This window comes from Rhineura floridana, chromosome 6 (assembly GCF_030035675.1).
Source record: "Rhineura floridana isolate rRhiFlo1 chromosome 6, rRhiFlo1.hap2, whole genome shotgun sequence".
Classification (NCBI taxonomy): domain Eukaryota; kingdom Metazoa; phylum Chordata; class Lepidosauria; order Squamata; family Rhineuridae; genus Rhineura; species Rhineura floridana.
The window spans coordinates 30,937,868-30,962,453 of NC_084485.1; the positions used below are offsets into that span (position 1 = coordinate 30,937,868).

General features: G+C 42.1%; 1 protein-coding gene across 2 annotated transcripts in view; it reads right to left on the reverse strand.

Moving 5' to 3' along the window:
• Window positions 1-1,975: 1,975 nt before the first annotated feature.
• The window catches only part of LOC133387155 (somatomedin-B and thrombospondin type-1 domain-containing protein-like), a 30,738-nt gene continuing 8,127 nt past the window's right edge, over window positions 1,976-24,586 (reverse strand). Inside the window, exons 2-5 of one of the 2 annotated variants that reach the window (XM_061631345.1) lie at window positions 21,376-21,570; window positions 18,997-19,075; window positions 11,360-11,536; window positions 1,976-4,276 (exon numbers count right to left, since the gene is read on the reverse strand). In XM_061631345.1, the coding sequence (XP_061487329.1) occupies window positions 4,159-4,276; window positions 11,360-11,536; window positions 18,997-19,075; window positions 21,376-21,570 (569 nt within the window). In that variant the 3' untranslated portion in view covers window positions 1,976-4,158. The remainder of the gene's footprint in view (window positions 4,277-11,359; window positions 11,537-18,996; window positions 19,076-21,375; window positions 21,571-24,586) is intronic. The other variant, XM_061631346.1, reaches the window with a different exon arrangement.

The following is a 24,586-nucleotide window of genomic DNA, read 5'->3' on the forward strand; positions in this document are numbered from 1 at the left end:
CCAGCAACAAAGTTTCTGGATGAAGATGCCTCTCTTTGCTCAAAGGCCACAGTATCAAGATATAAGCTAGTCCTTCACAAATATACAAGGTATTGGACTGAGGCTACTGGCTTCATCCATTCACAATGGCAGCTGTGCTCTCTCTCACTGATAGCCATTGGCAAAGAGGCCATGGTGTTGTCATGGGAACATCTGCCATCTCTCGCAAACACACTGTTCAGGGCAACGCTGTCTGTCTTGTTTATCACGCCAAGCCATTTTAAGGAGTATTTAAACCCTGCTTTTCCAGTAGTACTTCCCCTCAAGTCTGGCTTTACATTTTTTTAAAAGAACTATTGTAGATAGAACCTACTGAGAGGATTGGTGGGGATAAAGTGTCTGTTTTGTATGTTTGTTTTCACCTGTAGGTGAAAATTGTGTCTTCTATTAACCTTTCCCATTAATGAAGCACTACTCTCCTTTTTTAAAAAGCAAACGAACAATAGAATTTATTTGTACAATAGTCTTATTACTGGTACTTTTAAAAGGGGAGTTATTGCTGCCCTCTTGTGGAGCATGTAGTTGCTAGATTTCACAGCAGTACCCATTCTGTCAGATTGCAGGCCTTCACAGTATTCGTTGAGAAAATTTAAAAAATGAGAACTGGTCCCCCACATGGATTGTCTGGGATGATCCCAACCTTAAAAGCAACCCATTTTTTATTCTGTATATGGTACTATTTAAGCCTTTAAGTAGAGACCTTATCCCAGTCTGAATCTGTACTGGAATTCTTTTTCAATTTAAATAAATTAGGAATTGTTTTTAAGATGTAAATACTTTTTGTATATATATTTTTAAATGTCTTAAAGGTGTTTTGTTTTTAAGGTGTTATTAAATATGCTTTTAGTGTTTTATCGCTTGTCGCTTGCCGCCTTGGACTTCTTCCGTGTAGAAGGGTGGGATGTAATTTTAATTACAGTTCCTGCTGCCACCCTGGGCTCCTGCTGGGAGGAAGGGTGGGATATAAATCAAATAAATCTGTTCCATCTGACTTGGGAGAAGTGGATGAGGTGTTGAACCAGCGCTTTGAAGCAGTGAAGCTGTGATGGGCTGGGTGTGGGCCAACAAACTGAGCTGAATCCTGACAAGACTGAGGTATTACATGTCCAGAGTTCTCATGTCCGGGAGGTGGGAGAGACAGCCTATTCTGGATGGGGTTGCTCTCCCCTGGAAGGAGCAGGTACTCTAGGATCCAACATTGTTACTGGAGGTTCAGGTGGCCTCAGTGGCTAGGAGTGCCTTTTTCCAGCTCCAGTTGGTTCACACCATCTCAGTGTTGAGGCTAGCAAAGGGGGCCTCTTGGTAATTCTGCCACCCTCAGAGGTTTAGGGGTGGCCTGGTAGAGGACATTTTCTGTGACAGCCAGATGTGGTGCATCTGGAAACTTCACTGTACAGTTTTTGGCTTTACCCTGGCCTTTGACACCTGAAATGTGTATTTTTAGGTCCCACTATATTTTTTGTGATGTGATTTTAGGATGTTTTTAACTGTTTTGAATTATTTATTTTGGAACGTTGTGACCTGCTCTGGGACCTTTGGGTGAAGGGTGGGCAATAAATCTAAACAACATCTGGAGGGCCAAAGGTTTCCCACACCTGCCAAAAATCTACCTTCCACTGTGGCTGTAGCTCATTCCAATGGCTGGTGATCCTGTTGTTGGACTCCAAAAGACATCAGCCCCAGCCAGCACAGCCAATGGTCAGCGATGATGGAGTCATGGCCCTCCAGACATTGTTGGATTACGCATTTCCCCATCTTTGGTCTAGGTTAACATATTGAGATCTCCACCTAGTCCACACATACTTCTTCAGAGAATAGGCAAGAAATTAAATTCACTTTACTAAGAAAAAATAACCAAGTACAGACAGAACGTTTCTTAAATATTAGTTTTAATATTTTTTCCAAAATACTAGACTTACAGAAAAATACTTCCAGTATTTCCAGGTCCAGTTTAATTCAGAAAAAGGTTTAACATCTCATAGCTGCACAGAAGATTATTTCTATTTAACAGGACAATAGTATGATGTCTACTCAGAAGTGAGCCCCAATGAGTTCAAAAGGATTTATCTTCAGATAACTGTGTACACAATGTCAGCCTAAGGCATGAGTGTAAGTCCCAGTGAACTCTGTGGCACTTGCTTCCGAGAAAACAGGCACAGGAGCCAACTAAAAGTGTGAGCACAACTAGAGATCACAGAGGGGATTTGCGATTATGATCACTTCCTGTTGTTTAATAACTGCAAAGGAAGGTAAAGCAGACTGGAATTGTGTCACTGGGAAAGGGAGATCTGATCTTTCTCTCCTCTTTGATTTCCTAAATTAAAGTTCCCCTGAAGCTATTTGCCCAACAAGGAAAAACAGAGCTGTAGGTTTTCCCCATGTAGGACAAACAGGACTTGGGAAGTAGCTTTTATTGGGAATTGGGCTGAGGGGGTGAGAAGCAGATACCCACTACCCACAGTGCCATAGCCAATTCTAGGGGCCATGGCCAGTTTTATCCTCCCTTAAACTGTAGGTGATTGTAATCACAGATCCCAAGCAACATTTCAAGCTTGAGCCCGGGTAAGGCACTTCACAAATGAATAAGCCAAGAACAGCCAGGTTCCTTGACCTCTCCAGCTGAACCCTCAACCACCAATGAGTGAAAGGTCAAGTGTATCAAAAGGTCAAGTGTATCGGAGGTTCACAGAGATGTCCCAAAGGCTAAAATTTATTTGACAGTCTGTTTTGTCCACAGGTTTAAGGAATGAGTCCCCTTGGTGGGGCAAGGGACTGTGGAAAACAGCAGCATGCTTTCCATTTTCACATACGAAGCAGCGTAATTTGTAATGTGCAACTACATCTCTTCTTTTTCTTCAAGTAATTACCATTAAGGGGACAGAAATTATTCTGCTACTGCTAGTACAAGGGAAAAGAAGAAAAACTGAAGTCTTTTGAACCACTCCCTCTAACTTTCAAGATTTCATCAGGCATTGCCCCCATAATTCCACGCATATACTGGCAGCAGCCATGAGGGTTAGAAACCTGCATTTAAAAAAGCACAGGGGAAGGTCTGTAGCTCAGTGGTAAAGCATCTGCTTTGCACACTAAAGATCCAAGGTTCAATCCCCACCATCGCCAGGTAGGACTGCCAGTGAACATAGACAATACTGTGCTAGACAGACCAGTGCTCTGACTCTGTGTAAGGCAGTTTCCTATGTAAGTTGAAGATTCTCAGGACAGAGTTCGGGGCTCAGTATCACACATTCAGCCCTTTTTCTCTAAACATGTAGAATCCACTTAACCCTGATCAATGCCGCCAAAGTGCTCTATGCTCAGGCCTGAGGATGAGCTTCAGGGGCTGGTAAAAGCCTGACTCAAAGAAGTAGCAAACTTTGCAAACCCGCAAATTCTTCTCTAGTGTGGATGTAATCTGAACAGAAGAATCCTCAGCTTGCACCCTGCCAATACATTTCCCAAAGGCCAATGGGTTTTTTACTTCCTGAGCTCATAATGAACATGCTTGAGAGGTGGGGAAGAAGAAGAAAAAAAGAGAAATGAGATTTCCCTTGTTTCCTCTTCTGGAGCATCATTGTTGAGACCACAGATAGGTAAGTTGTGTTGAAGGGGAAGGAGGTTTGGGGAATTAGGGGAAGTGGAGCTAAGCGAGTGATGTAATAACCTTGACTCCGCTCAGAATGTGAGCAGTTATTCCCAATTTAAAAAACAACTTAGCACATTTCAGAGTCAGCCCAGGGGTGAGCTCACCCGTCTCATAGGCGCTGTGAGAACAGGATGCTGGACTGGATGGGCCTGTGACCTGTTCCAGAAGGATATGATCTTTTCTACTGGTCATTTGTCAGCCTGCCAGCCTCACCCCTTATTTTCCCAGCTCTCCAACAAAGGTTCCTCTAGACCCTGCAACTCAAGATCCTTTAACATACCAGAAACTTCAGCTTGAGCCTCAAGACATCTGGAGAACGTCTTACGCCACCAAGGAGCAGCTCTTTAAAGCAGCAGTGCCCTGATCTTAGAATATATCAGTCAGCAGTCCAGCCAGGGCTCTTCACAGCTGAACCTCTATGAACGTGAAGCAGTAAGGAGATGGAGGCTTGAGGCAGAGGGAGAATTGTATGGGAGTCAGATGAACAAGAAGCTGTGGACGGAAGGACAGGAGCAAGTGTCCACCTGGCGAACTCTTCTCCAAGTCCCTCTGCACCTTGGATTCCCCACAGCCCGCCAGTGCAGCAGCTGGTTCCTGGAACAACAAAAGCAAAACCAAGTAATGATATAATGCAGTCACTTCCTGCAAGGGCAGTATCAAAAACACATTGTTGTGCACCATCCCAACCTCCCAGCTGTGGGAGATCACCAGGGGTCCCTGTGCTTACCCAGGGTTTGATTTCCTTGGAAAGATGGTCAGCGGAGACTTTAGGAAATATGTTTTTTATTTACACACATTCCAACCTGTGCTTAAGATGGAGGGATTAAAAGCATTAGCAGTCCATCAGATCTTGCTTTTCCATTAGGCTTACAGGAGGCATCCTAAAGCCATGGTGCAGGGAGCCAGCCTCTCTGCATGTCTGCAGTTCCCAGCTAAAAACCTCACCCTCTTTTTGGCCCCAGCGGGGGGGGGGGCTCTTCTGTAGAGTTTCAATAACAATAGGATCTCCCTGGCCCGTTCACCAGTTAATGGGCACTTGACAGACCCATTAGCCCACATGGCCACTTTATTGGACTAACAATGGAGACTCATCTGACCAACAGAACCAGTTTCTTAGCTGTGGAGCCCACCTTCAGGTACAGGGTCCCAAATCAGATGCTAGAACTCATAGAAATCATCTATCTCAACCCCAAACATATAACACTATATTTCATTCTCACCAATGGGCCAGACAGAAGTTGAGCGAGCCTGTCATTCAGACAGCTGGCAGCTTCAGATAACTATGCAAGCAGAGTGTTAAAAAAAAGTTCAATAAAACCTGGCGTTTATTTGTGCTTCAAGCACACTTATCTGCCTGTACTCACAGACTGGACCCAATTAAGAATGATAAGGACATTCAATGCCCAGTATTTCTGAACCACCAAAAACAGAGCTTACACCTTTCAGATGCTGGAGGTTCAACAGAGATAACTGCACAGTACTGCAGTGCAACGAAGTACATTGTGCACTTGTGTTTCAGTCCCCCAATCTGCAGATCCAAAGTCAGCAAGCAGCTAAGAGGTTGCTTACTTTTTGTCACTTGGATGTTGCTTCAAATGAATGCTACATGCTATCTTCTTCATGCAATCTCCTGCCAGGAGTTAAGGGCTTTAAAAACATGCACACCACACCACTCTCAAGTGCTCTGGATGCAGCCTCCCCAATTACCTCCCCTATCTGGAAAGCCTGTGAGAAGACACAGTGTAACTACTAGCACTGTGATTAAATTGATCCACCAACCAATTCTTCAAACGTTTTCATCACCTGCAGACAGGTGCCCGTGGCGCCATAGCCCAACACCCCCCATACAGGCAATGCAGGGCTAATAAGTCTGCCCACATGCACTTCTCCTACCTCTTGTGTCATGTGAATTACATGTACACATAGTGCACATGCCTGCCATCACTCAAGGTGGTGGTGGAGGCATGAGCCCCTTAGGGAAGCCCCCACTGCCATCTTGGGTGATGGCAAGCATGCATGCACAGTGTGCACAGCATTCATACTGATGGGAGAAGTAGGTGGGGCATGTAGGTGGGCTTACTGAAGCCTGTAACATCTGTATTGGGGGGGTGCCTGGGAGCAACCTCTCCATGATCTGCAGCAAGATCGGGTTGCAGGACCCGGTGCTGCCACAGATCACTTAACTGGGGCACCACCCTCCTACCCTAAGAAGGGGCACTTCAGGGTCCCCTTTGGACTACAGGGGCCCTCAGCCAGGGCCCAACCTGGCCGCCCTCTGGCACTGGCTCTGCCTGCAGAAGTGGCTTCCATTTTTCAGCCTCTTCGGGTGTGCTGGGGAGAGGATTCAGAATTTCTGTATACTGGGTGGAGGACTGAGCTTAATTTATTGTTTAAGTGGGTGGTTGTGAGTGATGTCTGTGGGTATTTTTCTTCCCATTAAATGTCTCTCCAACACATTGCAGCCTTCCCAGCTGTTACCCATCTTCCCCTGGGTTTTACTTGAAATACAGGGAGCCAGGGAAGGTGGCTACTGAACATCTAGATTTTTGTGTTTTTAAAGAAAGCCTTCTTTTTACTACTCTTTCTGCACTGATTTCTTTAAAAGTAAAAAAAGTAAAAAGATGTCACTTTTAAAAACAAAACCACAACCATCAGAGGTCAGGCAGACAGTAGGCAGCATTCCTGCCTTCTGTACTTATAGAAAAGCCAATTTGAGGACGTTATGGGCTTTTTAGAAAGCACCGAGGAAGGTTTTAGAGGGCCCTCTCCCCTTTAGAATGCAATTCTTTTCTCATTAACTGATGAAAAAGGGGTGGGGAGGGGGGGAAACTAAGGACAAACTTTCAGTTTAGCACTAGAAGCAACACCCTCTTGTGGGCTTTCCAGTTAGTGCAAACAGCCAGGGAGGCTGCAGAGGCTCAGGGAATTACTGCAAAAAGAACACACACAGCCCCTTGATCTCTTGACTCAAATCTCCCATTTCAATCACTGTATTTTAATGGGATTGTTCTATTTATATTTATTTCATTCATTTAAATATTTATAGACCACACTTTCATAAAATTCAACAAGCCAGTATAGAGCATAGCAATTACAATAAGGTCTATAAAAACATGAGTAAATACCGGTCAGTAAAAAGAAAGCCACATTGCAAAACCCTGTCTGACGCCTAAAAAGACAGAAATGATTCCTGCAGAACCTCTACTGGCAGAGTGTTCCACAAGCCAGGGCCTGCCAAAACTAAAGGCAGAGTCCCTAAAATGCCTGAATATTTTAATTGTGGATTGTGTTATTGTGTATTTTAATAATACTGTGTAATCAGTTTCTATATTCTGTATTTTATTGTGTATAATTTTATTATGTATGTGTGCAATTTTATTGTAAGCCGCCCTGAGTGCCCTATTGTAGGGTAGAAGGACAGGATAGAAATATTTTAAATAAATAAATATTTCGTAAACCGCTTAGAAGCCTATTTGGCATTAAATGGTGTGTAAATTAATAAATAATGAAAAACCCACATACCTTAAGAATGTTATGAGGTGACTGCTGAACTCATACCCCCAAATTCCCCCTCCCCCCCCCATTTTTGAGGCAGATTTCTGTATTCCTCCAGCAAATGTCCCCCACCCCCAATTATTGACACAGCTTCACAATGAAACACACTCTACCCATTGTGGAGGCTAATTTCAAGTGGGACCCACTGGAAGGTAATGCATAGAGTTGTCTTTAATCACTTGCAGATTTGGATCGTCTAACAGACAAATTATACTTATCCATCAATGCATACAAGGTTCTTTTCCAAATGACACTTTCCATGGCTATTGAGCATCCTCAGTTGGGTTTTTTTGATGTTCTTCCTGCCTTTGCGGGTTTTTTTTAAATATACTTCTGCAAAACTCAGGGTTCCACAGAGCATGCCCTTATCTCCCACTTGTTTCTCAGTGGCCTCATTTTGGCTCCAGACCTGTTGGAATGCAACACCTGAGTTTGCTATTAGAAGAGCAATAATATTTCACAACCATCTTGTCTCTTCGCTGTACCCTTGCAAAAGGTTGATTATCTCCCTGGCACATGCTCTCTCCCACTCATTCTATAGACTTTCCCCAGCTGCTCTCCATTCTCAAATTATTAAGACTGGCTGATTGCCATGCCACCACATCCCCTAGTTGATTTGGCCAATGCCTCAATGCCTATTTCTGGAAGAAACAAAGAAGAAATATCGATGAACTGGCCCTGTTACACCAGATGTGACCTTGTGAAACATTCCAAACAAGGCTCAGCTAATGCAACGAAATGCTTTGAACTATACACACGCAAGACTGAAATTGATCACTCCTTTAAGCCAGCTTCGTAACTGGTGGAGCACTTCCTAGGAAATATAACAAGAGGGGTCATTCTGAGCCCACCTAATTTCTTTTTCAAAGTAGGGTGGGGTGGGAAAGAGTACACTAATGCTATGTGCACATTACAGGCTTAAAATGCAGTGAGGCTTTTTATTTTTATTATTATTATTATTATTATGGTTTATTTCTATGCCACCTTTTGGCCAAAAGGCCCTCAAGGCGGCTTACAAAAAATAAACAAAAATATGAAAATACACATCAATAAAAACAATATGAGAGCCAGTGTGGCATAGTGTTTTTTTTCTCGTTGTGTATCAATTTCATTTTGCAAGACATGTTGTCTCCAGCCACCTGCTGTTTGTACTAGCAATGGGCTGCATTTCTGCAATAATTGGATTTGCCATCGTATTAATTATTGTTTCTGATATTCTGTCTTTGCAGAGAGAATTTTGAAGTAGCAACTCTCCATGCCTGGTTTTCAACTCATTCTTCTTTTCTGATTGTTTTTTTTCAATATTTGCTTTGAAATCATTGATAGTGTGAATGATACTTTTATCGATCTACTTTCTATGTGAGCTCTTCAAATGCGTATTCCCTTTCACTGATGTCAATGAAGTGTTGATCGTAACTGACAGACAGAAAGCAGCAAGAATGAATGAGGTATTGACTGTAAGCAGCAGGGGGAATGAGGTGTTGACTGTAAGCATCAGGGGGGAAGATACTGACTGATCTGCCTTAATCTGCTCTATAATGCACTTGAAAAGGACTGTAAACAGGCAATAATTACAGTGTTCAGAATAAAGATCGAGACCAGTGGAGGCTCATGAATAAATACCAATTATAATATTGATAATTCTCTGCAAAGCAAAAAGAAAATCAGAGGAGATTGGAAAAATGAAAAGATATTGGAGAAAAAAGGAATCGGATCATTAATGACCACTAGGGGGCACACTTAAAAACAAAACGTAAAAAAGGAGAGATTTCATTCCTAATCCGATTGGTGGAGCTTTCATCCCTTCAACTCTAACCCCTGTAAATCATCATTTTGTTGCTTCTCCTGGTGTTGGCACTTTAAATAATCAAAGTGAGAGGAGACAGATCCCCTCCTCTTTCTTGTTTACAGAGACTGATGGGCAGAGATGAGCATGCATCTTTATCCTCCCCCCTGCCTCTTGTTTTAAAATGGATGAGATTTGCAATCCTAATCCGGTTACCAGGGAGTAAGTCTCACTGAATTCAGTGTGCCTTACTTCTGAGTAGACATGGGTAGGACTGCAGTGGGCAGGGAGTGGGTGAGAAATGAAATGTCGCTCCACGATACAAAGACACACCCTGCTGATATCAGGCATGTAGGATACATCCACTGTATACACCTGGGATTTGCTACTCAAACAGTTTTAAAGTTGGAGTGAAGCTGTGAATCAGTGGATTGTGGGTAATGTCATGTGTACCTGGATTCAGAGAACAGGGGCAACTGTTTTTAAACCAGTAATGTGTCCCTACCACAAGTCTCAAAAGAAGATCCCAGAAACAAAAGCACAAATGAACCACTGAGATTTGCTTGTCCCATAGGGAAAGATAAATTCCACAGGAAAGTGACAGAAATGCTCTTTATTTTTTAAGGAGCTAGGTGGAAAGAGGACCATCCACGCTAGGAAGAGCCAGCTGAAAATGAAAGTGGCAAAAATACAACGCAATTAAAAAGAACAAGGTGATTCTGAAAGCTGGAATTATTCTTTAGCAGTTGGACCATTCAAGTGATAAGGGTTGGGGGCAGGAAATGACATTGATTAAAACTGTTCAGACTTTCAGTACAGAAAGACTGCATGTCACAGGATGGGATTGGACAGAGTGCTGCCCTCCCCCGGCTCTTAAATGACCAAAGCTCAATACAGGTTAAGGATCAGAGTTTGCAGAAATTTCCCTTTCCGTTGTTGATTCCTCTTCATTTGCTCTTCCTCACTGTGGCATGCAAATCCTGGCACAAAGTTCAAGAACACATCATTTTCCAAGTAGCTATTTGCTTTGAACTTATGAGAGGCCCTGCTGGACCGGACCAAGGCCCATTTACCCCAGCATCCCATTTCCTCCCACAATGGCTGACCAGGTGCCTCTGGGGAGCTCGTGAGCAGGACCTGAAGGCAGTAGGCCTCCCTTGCGGCAATGTAGAACCCCAGTTTTCCAGGGCTCAGCACCAGGTGGTGAACCTATACAAAAAAAAGCAAGCTTCCCATCCAGACAGTTACCCACCAACTCATGGGCAAGGACGAGGGACTGAGCTAAGGGTAGAAACACACTCATTGTTCTGTCGGTTCCAGTGTGTCTCTCCCTCTATCCCTTGAAAACCAGGGCGCACATTGCTACTCAACCCTGCCCCTTTTTCCTGTAAAACCAGGTGGGAGCCACTTGAGTGCATTTGTTTCTTAATTTGCTTCTAAGAGATTTTGCAACTGATAGCAGATAAAGCCGTTCCCCCTCCAGGTGTGGCTATCCAAAATGCTTTGATCTGGTGACTAGTGTGTTTACAGCCTAACACTCATCCCAACTTTCCTCCTTGTGCATGCATTGACTGAAAACAGAAGAGAATGCCTGAAGCAGACTAGAGTCATCCTATATACTAAACAGGAAGTTCAGTATTCCTTTTACATTTTTACTGCATTTTATGGCCTCTCCAGTTAGCTACAGTTGCTGTTACTGCTCTCTTGTCAAAATGCCTGCAGTTCTACACTGAAGACTCCCGGGGGGGGGGGACTTGGGGGGGGGAAGAGAGAAGCAGCCTTTTTCTTGTTCAATAACACAGATGAAATCCTACCTAGAAGAGTTTACTGTTTAAAACAAGCTTTTTTCTCCTCTTGAAGAAGTTCTGGAATAAAGCAACAAAAGCACGGTCACAATAACAGGGGCGAATTAGCTTCCCAGCTGATGTGCATTAAGAACTGACCTGATTGGGCCAACAGGCTTCCAAGAGTCAGGACCATCAATGTAATCCTATACCTGCCTACCTCAAAAAACTCCCACTGGGTTCAGTGAGGCTTACTCCCAGGTAAGTGGTATAGGATTGCAGCCCGATTCACACATCACATTCTTGAGGATTGCAACATCAAGTGCTGGTTTGCATGCAGGAGGAGAAGATCTAATAGCGCACAGAGCTGTCAAATCACTTCAAACACTTTGCTTCAGTGGAGTCACACTCAGGTTGCACACCATCAAACATAGAATAGCCCATGGGCTGAACAGCCCTTTTCCAGGCAGTACAAAAAAAGTTTAGCAGACTGGAATAAAATTTCCCAGCACAAAATTTCCAACTGAGCAAGGCAGAATGGCTGACTCTTACTTTTTGGCTCCATTGCCATCCCCAGAACAGTGCAGGCTCCTGGAATCCAGGGCTGGATGCTGGCACTCAACACACACCATGTGCCCTTCACTGAGATATTTCATCCAATAGGTATAGGCATTGTTCCCCTGCAGACATCCTTCTGTGATGGCCGTGAGCTGAAATTCAACACAATACCTGCCACAGAAGAGACAGAATAGTGAGCTTGTTTACTTGGAAGCAAGTCCCACTAAACTGTGTTCAGTGGGGCTTATTCCCAGGAAAGCCTGCATAGGATTTGAACCTTAGGCCTAGTTCACACAAAGCACCCTACATACAAACTGACAAACCTGTACCACTTCAGGCTGCAAGACGTAGATCGTAAGATTGAATGCTCATCCAAGTTTTAAAACAACAACAACACTCCGTGTACACAGAAAACTGGCAGTCACACACAAGAGATCTTGCCTAGGCTTTACCCATATATATATACATATATACACGTGTATATATATATATATATATATATATATATAAGTATATATTGAAGTAAAGCCTAGGAAAGATCTTGTGTGTGTGTGTGTTTGTTCATAGCGATTTATTTTTGTCAATGTAGGAACATTTTGCCTTGCAATGACACACCTGCAGTCTGTAGGTTTTAGATGGCATATCAGGGGACAAGTCTCCTTATTATTGGCATTCCCCACTTTAAAAAAAATGGTTTCTTGCCACTGATATTTTAAATATTTTATTCAGCCAAAAAGAAAATGAAAAGTCTCCCAAGAACAGCTTTACAAGACTTGCAACCTGAAAAGATTCGACACAAACAGAAAATGGATAGGAAGGAAGGACCAAATAAGCTATCACTGTACAAGTTCTTTTAATGGCCAACCAGGGTTGAAAGGTTCAAGGCGATGAGAGGCTGAACTTTGCTAGGCCCTCAGGTGCACTGACAGAGCGGCCCTGCACTCTTGTTTCTCTCCTCCAATGCAGCCTCATTACCTATTCAGTCCCACTGTTTTAAAAATGTTATAAGGGATAAAGGCAATGTACAAACCACGAAAGTTAAAACTATCCTTACCAAAAAAACACCAGTGGGGGCTGTATCCAATATTACCACCCCACTCATGCAACGGAACTTCCCTCTGCTCTCCCCAGCAGCCCCCCATGAACCCTCAAAATCTACTCCAGAGGAATAAGGGACCCTCTGGAGCAAATTTGGGGGGTGTGGCAGAGAGGAAGGGGAAGTTTCATTACACAAGTGGAACATGACTTGTGCAGCTCTGGATACAACCCCAAAGGTTATAGCCAACTAAGGATTGAGACACACTTCCTTTTATGCTGGTTCCAATGTGGCTCCACCTCTTTTCTGAAAACAGGGGCACATGACACTAGACAAACTCCACCCCTTTTTACTCTAAAACTGGTCGGATCAGCTCAAGTGCATTTTTTTAAATTTCAGCTTCCAACAGATTTTGCAACTGATTGGTAGATCAATCTGTTTGCCCTCTAGGTGTGACCAATGGAAACACTTTGCTGTAGGCTCAGGCAGAGACAGTGATTGGCCCAACACTTTGCTGTGGGTGGTCCTGAAAGGTCTGAAGTCAGCAGTGAGGAAGGGAGGTGTGTCCACCCAAGGGCAGAGTCGCTTCAAAACACAGCCAAAAAACCATTCTCGCTGTTTTTGAAGTGACTAGTGTGCCTACAGCCTAAGTTTTGCTAAAAGTAGATGCACTGAAATGAATGAACCCTAAGTAAATCATGCCCACTAATTACAATGAGACTACTCCAAGTAGGATTAACATTGGATACAACCCCAGATAACTAGTAAAAACAAGTTACAGTGAAAATGCATAAAGAAAATACACAAACTGTATTGTAATTAAGTGAATTCTCATAATATATGTACATAAACTTATAGGTGAACTGCCTTCAAGTCGATCCCGACTTACGGCGACCCTACAAATAGGGTTTTCATGGTAAGCGGTATTCAGAGGTTGTGGTGTAATGTCTTTTTAAGATACTTGAATTGCTTGCTAAGCACAGGTGAGAAGTATTCAATCAGCCAAGTGCTTTGTCTAGCATTCCTTATTTAAATGTATGCTTTGAGCTTTTCATTAAACCTGTTTCCCGTATGCAAGACTGGAGTGTCTCTTTATGGAGTTTGTCAGATTGGGCTTTGATAGCCAGCTATCACATGGTGTCAGAAGTCGATTTGGATTTCTTTTCCCTCTCCCTTTTTTTTGAGTGAGGGATTGTTGGTGTATTTTTGCACACAATTATCAGCTTAAGTAGCTGTAAACATGGACTCATTTCGGCCTCCACCTCCACTTGCTTTGCAAGGCAATTTGGCTGAGAACTGGAAACATGGGAGCAAGCTTTTCAGCTATATCTTACTGCTGCTGGAGTTGATGATGTTTCTAAGAAACAGCAAGTAGCTATATTGTTGCACTGTGTGGGAGAAGAAGCACTGGCAGTTTATTATACTTTTACTTTCTCTGAAGAGGGGCCAAAAGATGTAGCGGAAGTTCTTGAACAATTTAGGATATATTGTACTCCTCGTAAGAATGTGGTATTTGAACAATATTCTTTCTGGAACCATTCACAGACACATGGAGAAACCATTGAACAGTTTGTTACTGAACTTAACCTTAAAGCCAGTAACTGTGAATTTGGTTCAGCATTTAATGATATGGTAAGGGATAAGATCGTGTTTAGTGTGAAGGAGGAGAAATTAAAGGAAAGATTGCTGAGGGACCCTAATGTTACTCTGGAGAAAGCAACTGAAATATGTCATCTAGAAGAAATAACGAGAGCTCAACTACAGACTATGTCAACTTCCTCAATATATGGCAAGGAGTTGCATGTAGTACATGTAACTGATAAGGATGGTGAGGAGATTCCAGTACAGGCCCTTGGACCTGAGAGGGCACAATCTAAATGCAGATATGAACAAACTACAAATAATAAGTGCTTTTGTTGTGGTGCAGTGCATAAGCCTCAAAATTGTCCAGCATTTGGAAAGATTTGTCATAAATGTGGCATAAAAAATCATTATGCCAGAGTATCTAAAGTAAAACCATCAGGTTTCAACAAAGAACAGGGACATCAAATCCATGAGCTTGATTTAAAAAGTTTGTTTATAGGAGAATAGCTCATGAGACTACAGGCATAGCTGCAAGCCAAGTAGGTGGATGATATGTTGACATAATTCTGTGAGGACTTTCAGTAAAATTCAAACTGGATACAGGAGCTGAGGCGAATGTTTTGCCACTGCACATATTTCGTGAGTTCCCAGGCAAGAAAGTGCTAACTAAAAGTGACATAAGGCTTGTGGCTTATGGTGGAGCACATATAAAGCCTTTGGGAACTATTGTCATACCCCAAGAAGAGCAGCTAGATTACTGTTGTATGTAATAGATAGCTCTTCTCTTCCATTATTGGGCAGGGCTGCCTGTGAGACTCTGGATTTGGTTCGTCAGGTTGATAGTGTGCACGCAGTTGAATTTTTAACACAAGAGTGGTTACTTGCCATATATTCTGATGTTTTTGAAAGTCTTGGCGAATTTGAGGGTGCTCACCACATCCATATTAATCCAGCAGTGGCTCTTGTTATTCATGGATGTTGGAAGGTGCCTTTTGCAATATTGGACAGGTTAAAGGAGACTTTGGGACAGATGGAGACTGCTGGAGTAATATCTAGAGTTATGGGTCCTACAGAGTGGGTCAGTAGTTTGGTTATTGCAGAAAAGAAGAATGGGAAGTTGCGTATGTCTTGACCCTCGTGATTTGCATAAAGCAGTTCGTAGACAGCATTATACCATTCCTACAGCAGAGGATGTTTTGAGCCATTTAGCTGGAATGAAATTTTTTACCATCTTATATGAGAAAGATGGATATTGGCAGGTGAAATTGGATGAACCTTCATCATGCTTATGTACATTTAATACACCATGGGGAAGGTATTGTTTCCATCATTTGCCATTTGGACTTAAATCTTCTAGTGAGGTGTTCCAACAGAAAAATCAGAAAACCTTCGGCCATATAAGAGGGGTGTACATGATAGCTGATGATATGATCATTGCAGCAGAGACATCGGAACAGCATGATCAGATTCTTAATCAAGTTATGGAGACAGCGCATGCTAAGAATATCAAATTTAATAAGGATAAGATTCAGTTTAAGTCAACAGTGATGGGTCAAATAGTGACTGCTCAGGGAGTTCGACCAGATGATGACAAGGTCAAAGCTATCCGAGATATGATACATCCGCAAGATAGACAAGGTGTGCTCAGATTTTTTGGATCTGTGCAACATCTGTCAAAATATATTCCACGGGAGGCAGAATTGACAGCACCCTTGCAAAACTTGTTAAGAAAGAATATATTGTTTCAATGGATGCCAGAACATCAGAAAGCTTTTGAACTGATTAAACAGCAACTGTGTCAGGCACCTGTACTCCAATACTTCGATATTACCAAACCAGTTACTGTACAAGCTGATGCGTCAAAAGATGGTCTTGAAGGATGTTTGTTTCAGGAGAACAGACCAACATCTTATGCTTCGAGATCACTTAGCTCATCAGAGCAAAATTATGCTCAGATAGAAAAAGAATTGCTTGCAGTTTTGTATGCAATGAGAAAATTCCATCAGTATGTGTTTGGTAAAGTTGTTTTAGTTCAGACTGATCATAAAACCCTTAGAAGCAATTTTTTAAAAGCCAATTGGTAGTGCTCCTGCTCGTTTGCAGCGTATGCTTTTACAGCTTCAGAGGTATCAACTTAATTTTATTTTTTTTATTTATTTATTGCACTTTTATACCGCCCTTTAGCAACAGGCTCTCAGGGCGGTGTACAACAGAATAAAACCACATTTAAAACCAGCGAATGTGGATTACAACATATAGGTATAAAAACACATTAAAAACAGATTAAGACAAAATTAATAGAGATTACAATTAAATTAACTATAAAATTAAAATTAAAACTAAGATTAAAATGCCTGGGCAAAGAGGTAGGTCTTTACCTGGCACCGAAAAGATATCAAAGAAGGCGCCAGGCGTATCTCGTCAGGGAGGGCATTCCATAATTTGTGTACACCCCAGATAAGCTTATGTATCTTGCTGATACATTGTCTCGAGCTAGTGTGGATCTTCCTGTAAGCGATGAGGATCCCATGGTCGGTGAGAGTGATACATGGATTGGGTATGCTGGCCATACATCCAAGGGGGGCAGCTACTATACAGGAAGCCACAAAACAAGATCCTCAACTTCAAATAGTGGCAGCCCTCATAAAGAATGGATGGCCACAGTATCTGAGAGATGTTACTCCTGTTGCAAAGCCTTTTTGGTCTATAAAAGACTCTTTACATTGTCAAGATGATATTGTTTATTTGGGGGACAGGGTAGTTATTCCTGTGTCTCAAAGACAAGGTGTCCTCTCGCAACTTCATGATTCCCATCAAGGTATTCAGAGAACTAAAGCTAGGGCAAGAGGATTGATGTACTGGCCCGGTCTGTCTAATTATATTGAGAAGGTGGTTGAAAATTGTTCTGTTTGTGTTTGGTATGCTCCATGTAATCAAAAGGAGCCACTTAAACCATATGAGATTCCTGAATTACCATGGCAGAAGTTGGGTGTGGATAGTTTAGTATGGTTCTTCTCCTTTTCTTCTTGTGATTGATTATTTTTCAAAGTATCCAGAAGTATTGAGCTTGCCTGACAAGACAGCAAGAATTGTGATTGTTAAGCTTAAAACTGTGTTTGCTTGTCATGGAATTCCAAGGATATTTGTGAGTGATAATATGCCATTTGCTAGTAAAGAGTTTCCACAGTTTGCTTATGACTTGGGGTTTGAACAATGTTTTAGCAGCCCAGGGTATCCGCAATCCAATGGAATGGTTGAAAGAGCAATCCAGTCTATTAAACAGCTTATTAAAAAGGCAGAGGATGCTCAGGTGGACCCACATTTGGCATTGTTGGAATATCGCAATATACCAGTCACTGGAATGTTATATTCACCTGCTCAAATGTTGATGGGCAGGATGCTTAGGAGTAAACTTCCAGTAACAACTAATTTATTATATCCCAAGATACCCATTGGTGTACACAGGGGTCTTCAGAAAATACAGGATAGACAAAAAGACTTTATGATCATACAGCAAAGCATCTTAAGGCCCTAGAAGCAGGAGATTCAGTATTGATAGAGTCTAATAAAGGTTGGCTCCCTGCTACTGTTACAGAGAAATGTGAGCAGCCTCGTTCGTATCAAGTAATGACACCAGACGGTCGTAGGTATCGGCACAATAGACGCCATTTAAAGCTTCAACAGCAGACATCTGAAAAGTGTGATGATATGTGTTCAGGACAGGATGAATTTCTTGCCATGGAACAGAATACTCAACTGAACAATCCTTTTGACAATGCCACTCCTTCTGTAAGTGACACCAAAGATGATAACGAGGACAACATCGTACCTCAGGAGACACGTGCTTCCCAAGTTCAAGAAAGGCTTCCTGTACATGTAACATCTTGAGGCAGACCTGTCATTTTACCAGCAAGATTTAGGGACTATGTCCCTTGAGAAAGGATGGTGGTAAAGACCATCCTCAGCAGTGGGCTAAGTACTGGTGACCTCATGCCCCATTATAATGATCTTCTTGATTCTTTTATTTTTGTGTTTTGATATGTTAAATATCATTTTATGGTTTTTATGTGTTTTGTTATGAAAATGAGATGTGGTGTAATGTCTTTTTAAGATACTTGAATTGCTTGCTAAGCACAGGTGAGAAGTATTCAATCAGCCAAGTGCTTTGTCTAGCATTCCTTATTTAAATGTATGCTTTGAGCTTTTCATTAAACCTGTTTCCCGTATGCAAGACTGGAGTGTCTCTTTATGGAGTTTGTCAGATTGGGCTTTGATAGCCAGCTATCACAGAGGTGGTTTTACCATTGCCTTCCTCTGAGGCTGAGAGGCAGTGACTGGCCCAAGGTCACCCAGTGAGCTTCATGGCTGTGTGGGGATTCGAACCCTGGTCTCCCAGGTCGTAGTCCAACACCTTAACCACCACACCACACTGGCTCTCATGTACATAAACACACTGCTATAAATCCTTAATGGGTTAAATGGATTGCAACAACATCTTCCTCCCTACATCTATGCTCACTGGAGCCTTTTGACATTTAAGATTTCTCAAGACGGTACTGGAAATATTATTTGACTAGGGGAAGTCTATGTTGTTAACCCCAAGGGTTTATTCTGGACCCCTATGCATATTCTGCTCTCCTCTTTTAAACAACTGCAAACCAGAAGTCAAAGTCTACCTGGCTGTATTGTGATGTTTTTGAGGAGGAAGACGTTGTTGAAATGTGTTTGGCCAATTAAGAGTTTATGGCAATGTGTTTAAAAGGGATCGTGGAAACAGAATATAAATAAAACACACAAAAATTTGGCTTACATCACATGCAGGGACTTGGGGAGGCACAGAATATGTGCTGCTGGTTGGTTTAGGGTCAGGGAAATCCACAAGAGCCTGTACTCGAGTGTCCTCCAGGCCTATGATTCTAAACTGTTATTTCATTATGTACACTGCAGGCCACAGCATGGCCCACAAGAGGGATAGCAATGGCACTGCTGTAGGCTGCAGCCTATTACTTACCCGGCTTTTTCATTCTCAATGGACACAGCTCGCTTTTTCCTTGCTTTCCCATAGCCTCCAGTGGTTATTAATGCTGGGACTGCTCACATCAAATGGAAAAAGAACACAGCAGACATGATAAGTGACACCATTGCCCCAAGCCAGCTTACATCCCCAGAACAATAGCGATTGGGGCATTTAGGCTCTTAAATGCTGTGACACTTTCCCTCTGGCAGGAAATCAGAGACAGTTTCTCTCCCACATTTTTGGGATCATCAGTGATTCATCTTTCAGCTGGGCAGAAATGGGTATCCTTCTCCCTCCCCTGCTCCACAACATGCCCCCCCCTTGTTGTCAACAAAAACAGACCTGCTTATTATCATCCCAGGAACTAGAATGCAGGAAACAAGCTATTTTAATAATTCTCAGCAGGTTTGGGAGGGGAAAAACATATCCCAATTTAAAAATATACCACTTGAACTCTTCTCCAGCCTACAGATTTTATTTTGGTCTCAGCAACACTGATTTTTCAGTGGGAAAAAATGAAAAATGGAAGTAAAGTAATATTCAGTCTAAACATATACGCCAATGCAACATATGCTGCCACAGTGGGGGAAAAACAGTTCTTTAGAAAAGGAGTGGATAGAAGGAAGATCTCTGGTTGATTTGTAGTAGATAGGCAAATGTTTTTGACACCCAATTGTTTTAACAATAGCCAATATAAAATGATTTGTTCCTCTTGAATTAGGCTGCCACAATGAAGAGAGCAAACTAGGACCATACCTTTGTTTTAAAATACTGTGGGCTCAGTTCAGTTCTGGTAATGAAAACAAATTCCTATGCTCAGACTGTGCTCCGAGGCACCCTTTTTAAAAATTCTAACTGTATGATTGGTCAATAACTCTTCTAGTAAAATATAGGAACATGGGAAGAGCTCTACTAGCTCAAGCCAAAGGCCCATCAAGTCCAGCATCCTGTTCTCAGAGTGACCAACCACATGCCTAGGGAAAGCCTGCAAGCAGAACCCGCATGCAGCAGGACTCTTCGCATTTGTGATTCTCGTCAACTGGCATCCAGAAGCAAGAAAGGGAGGTGTGGGCTTCCCTGACGGTTGCTCAATAGAGGCACTCCAAATGCCTTTGCTGACCATTGGCCAAGCTGGCATGCTTCCCTCCCTTTCCTGTAGGAGTGGAGGAGGGTCCTTAGTTATTTATCAAAATACTTAAGCACTGCAAGTGCATTTTTAAAAAAATAAAAGCAGTGTACAACAAGTTTATATGCAATAAAAAAACACAATAAAAACCAAGATCACCAACTAACCGTAAAGGAGTTTTTTTTTCTCTTTCATTGTTTTTTCATAAGTCTGGAGGCATAGAAAAGTTCTCAGCAAATGTTTGAACATTAATACTGAAGACGCCTGCTGAATCTCTTTTGAAAGAGCGTTCCACAAGATGGAACCAAAACCACTGAAGGCTCCATTTCATGTTGACATCAGGTAAGCTTCACCAACTTGGAGGACAATCTGATGCTCCTCTGGATTATCTCAGTGATCAAGCTTGGATATAAGGTTCCAGGAAATCCCTAAAGTACTCTGGACCCAAGTTGTTAAGGGCTTTGTATTTTAATACAAGAACCATAAACATGGCTCGGTAGCAGCTGGGTGACCAGTGCAGACATTTTAACAATGGTGCCGTATATTGTCAGCTATCTGCCCCCATCAGCAGTCTAGCCACCACATTCTGTGCCAAGTGGAGGTTCAGGACCAGGTCCAAGGGCAGTACCACACAGAGCGCAAGGCAGTAATCCAGCCTCAAGGTAACAAATGCATAAACTACAGTGGACAGGTTTCTTCAGCTGTTTTGCAGGGAAGGCACCCAAAATGGCTTTGCTGTGCAATGACCAAGCCAGCAAGGGAAGGGCAGGAACCCAGCCAATAATTGTGTATCCCTGTAAAGTGACATGTGTTGATAACATTATTAAACTAATTGGTGCAGCAGAAAAAGAGTAGCCAAAACAAGTGCTCAGAAAAGACATTGGGTCATTTTTGCAATTTAATCTTGAATACATCAATACAAGTCAATACATTAAATGGAATACAATTTAATCTTTGGAGGAGAGAGGACTATAGCTCAGTGGCAGAGCATCTGCCTTGCATGTGGAAGGTCCCAAGTTCAATCCCCAGTATCTCCAGGTAGGGCTGGAGACAACCCTGCATGAAACACTGGACAACCACTGCCAGTCAGTGTAGACAATACAGAGCTAGAAGAACCGATTGTCTGACTCAGTATAAGGCAGCTTCCTATGTTCCTATCCAAAAACAGGCCTTCAAACCTTTTTCTGCTAAGAATTTGTTCTCCCCACATCACCCAAAAATCTGAAATAGTGCCCTGCTCCACTTACTGAAGGGCTGCTTGCATTCTGTTCCTTGCCAAGTCCAATACTCCAAACAGCCAGCCTTCTCCTCTAGAGGAGGGCAGGCTTCACCACCATTTCTCGGCTCCTGGATCTTGTGCCTTCTCCGCATACGGTATGTTGCCTTGCAAGGCTCTGCACAGCCACTCCACGCACTCCACTCTGAGACCACACAGGGGACCACTGGAGGAAGGAGACGAAAACTCCCAGTTATTATCCATTCTGTGCATTTCCAAGTTGACAAGATCCTCCCAGAAACACAACTCAGATCCATTCCTGCTGAGCGGGAGATTCAGCATTTCAGATGTCCAACTTAGACAATGTTTCTGCACTTCAGCCTGGTCTACACATCTTTCTGCATTTCCTCTCCAGGAGGACATTCAAGATCACTGACAGCAGTGGTGCTGGAGATATTCTTGCAACACTTCAACAGTAAGGGCCCCTCCAGATGGATTGCTATCAGCAATGCAGGATGGGAAATCTTTTTCTGATTTACTTTTCCGTGGAAATTTTTCCATTTCATAAGATCGTTAGTAACAATGAATAGAAGCCAAGTACATGAGTGCCTATGCACAGTTCTTTGGGTTGGTAAAGTGTATTTGAGTCAACAGTTTCCAGTGTCTTTGGGAGGCTTTTCTTAAACTATGTAAGAGAAGTAAAGTTTTACAAGCATTCCCATAAATATTCTTTCTAATATAGCACAAACCAATTAAGTGTGGAATTGGAGAGATTTTACGCAGAAGTACAGGAAGAAATTGATCACACACCAAAACAAGATGTGCTGATAATCATGGGGGATTGGAATGCAAAAGTAGGGAACAGAGAAGAATTAGGAATTGTGGGGAAATGGGGCCTAGGAGACAAAAACGAAGCAGGAGAAAGACTTGGTGAATTCTGTGAAGCCAAATTTGTTTCTTGTGAACAAATTTTTCGAACAACCGAAAAGATGACTGTACATGTGGACATCACCAAATGGTCAATATAGGAATCAAATTGATTATATAATTGGTAACAGAAGATGGAGAAGTTCCATACTTTCTGCAAAAACAAGACCAGGAGCAGACTGTGGTACAGATCATGAACTGGTCGTATCGAAAATCAGAGTAAAGCTAAAGAAGAACAACAAAGCAATCATAATGCCAAAATACATTACAATAACAGCCCAGAAGCATATAATCAAATAAGGAACAGGTTTGAGGCTTTAAACTTAGTTGACAGAGAACCAGAAGAACTATGGAATGAAGTCAGAGACGTTATCAGAGAATGCAAAAAGACAATACCTCTAGTAAAAAAGAGAGAAAGACCTTAATGGATGACTGAAGAAACTCTTCAAATGGTTAAAGGGAGAAGGAAAGCAAAAGCAAAAGGAGATAGAAACACAGTCAGAACCCTAAATGTAACAATACAGCGACTAGTACATAGGGACAAAGAGAACTATTACAATAGTTACTGTATAGAAATAGAAGATGACAACAAGAAGGTAGGAGAAGAGCCCTGTTCCAAAAGATTAGAGAAATTAAGGGAAATTTAAACCAAGAGTAGGGATGTTGAATAATCAACAGGGGAACACACTGACTGACCCAGATGAAATAAAAGGAAGATGGAAGCAATACACTGAAGAACTCTATAAAAGAGGTGCAAGGATGACAGATTCATTCATGGAGAAACCATTTGATGAAGAACCAGAAATTTTAGAATGCGAGGTGAAAGCTGCTCTTAAAATACTTGGAAGAAACAAATCACCAGGAATAGATGGGATACCAATGGAGTTGCTACAAGCTACTGAGACTGAATCAGTCCAAATTTTGATAAAAATTTGTAAGAAATATGGAAAACTAAACAATGGCCCACAGACTGGAATATACATCCCAATTCCAAAGAAAGGGGATCCCAAGGAATGCAATAATTATCGAACTATTGCCTTAATATCCCATGCAAGTAAAGTAATGCTCAAGATTCTACAACAAAGGCTCTTACCATATATGGAGCGAGAAATGCCAGACGTCCAAGCTGGATTTAGAAATGGAAAAGGTACCAGAGATCATATCGCAAACATACGTTGGATAACGGAACGGACCAAGGAATTTCAGAAGAAAATCACCCTGTGCTTTATAGATTACAGCAAAGCCTTTGATTGTGTAAATCATGAAAAACTATGGAATGCTTTGAAAGAAATGGGGGTGCCACAGCATCTGATTGTCGTGATGCGCAACCTATACTCTGGACAAGAGGCTACTGTAAGGACAGAATATGGAGAAACCGACTGGTTCCCCATCTGAAAGGGTGTGAGACAGGGGTGTATTTTATCACCCTATTTATTTAATCTGTACTCAGAACATATCATACGGAAAGCAGGATTGGACCAAGAAGAAGAAGGTGTGAAAACTGGAGGGAGAAATATCAATAATTTAAGATATGCAGACGATACCATACTACTAGCAGAAACCAGTAATGATTTGAAACGAATGCTGATGAAAGTTAAAGAGGAAAGCACAAAAGCAGGACTACAGCTGAAAGTCAAAAAGACTAAAGTAATGACAACAGAAGATTTATGCAACTTTACAGTTGACAATGAGGACACTGAACTTGTCAAGGATTATCAATACGTTAGCACAGTGATTAACCAAAACGGAGACAATAGTCAAGAAATCAGAAGAAGGCTAGGACTGGGGAGGGCAGCTATGAGAGACCTAGAAAAGGTGTTCAAATGTAAAGATGTATCACTGAACACTAAAGTCAGGATCATTCAGACCATGGTATTTCTGATCTCTATGTATGGATGTGAAAGTTGGACAGTAAAAAAAGCTGATAAGAGAAAAATCAACTCATTTGAAATGTGGTGTTGGAGAAGACCTTTGTGGATACCTTGGACTGCAAAAAAGATAAATAATTGGGTGTTAGAACAATGATGAAACTGAGGTTATCATACTTTGGAAACATAATGAGAAGACATGATTCATTAGAAAAGATAATAATGCTTGGAAAAACAAAAGGAAGTAGAAACAGAGGAAGGCCAAACAAGAGATGGATTGATTCCATAAAGGAAGCCACAGACCTGAACTTACAAGATCTGAACAGGGTGGTTCATGACAGATGCTCTTGGAGGTCACTGATTCATAGGGTCGCCATAAGTCGTAGTCGACTTGGAGGCACATAACAACAACAACAACTTGTGTATTGGACCAAAACATTAACATGA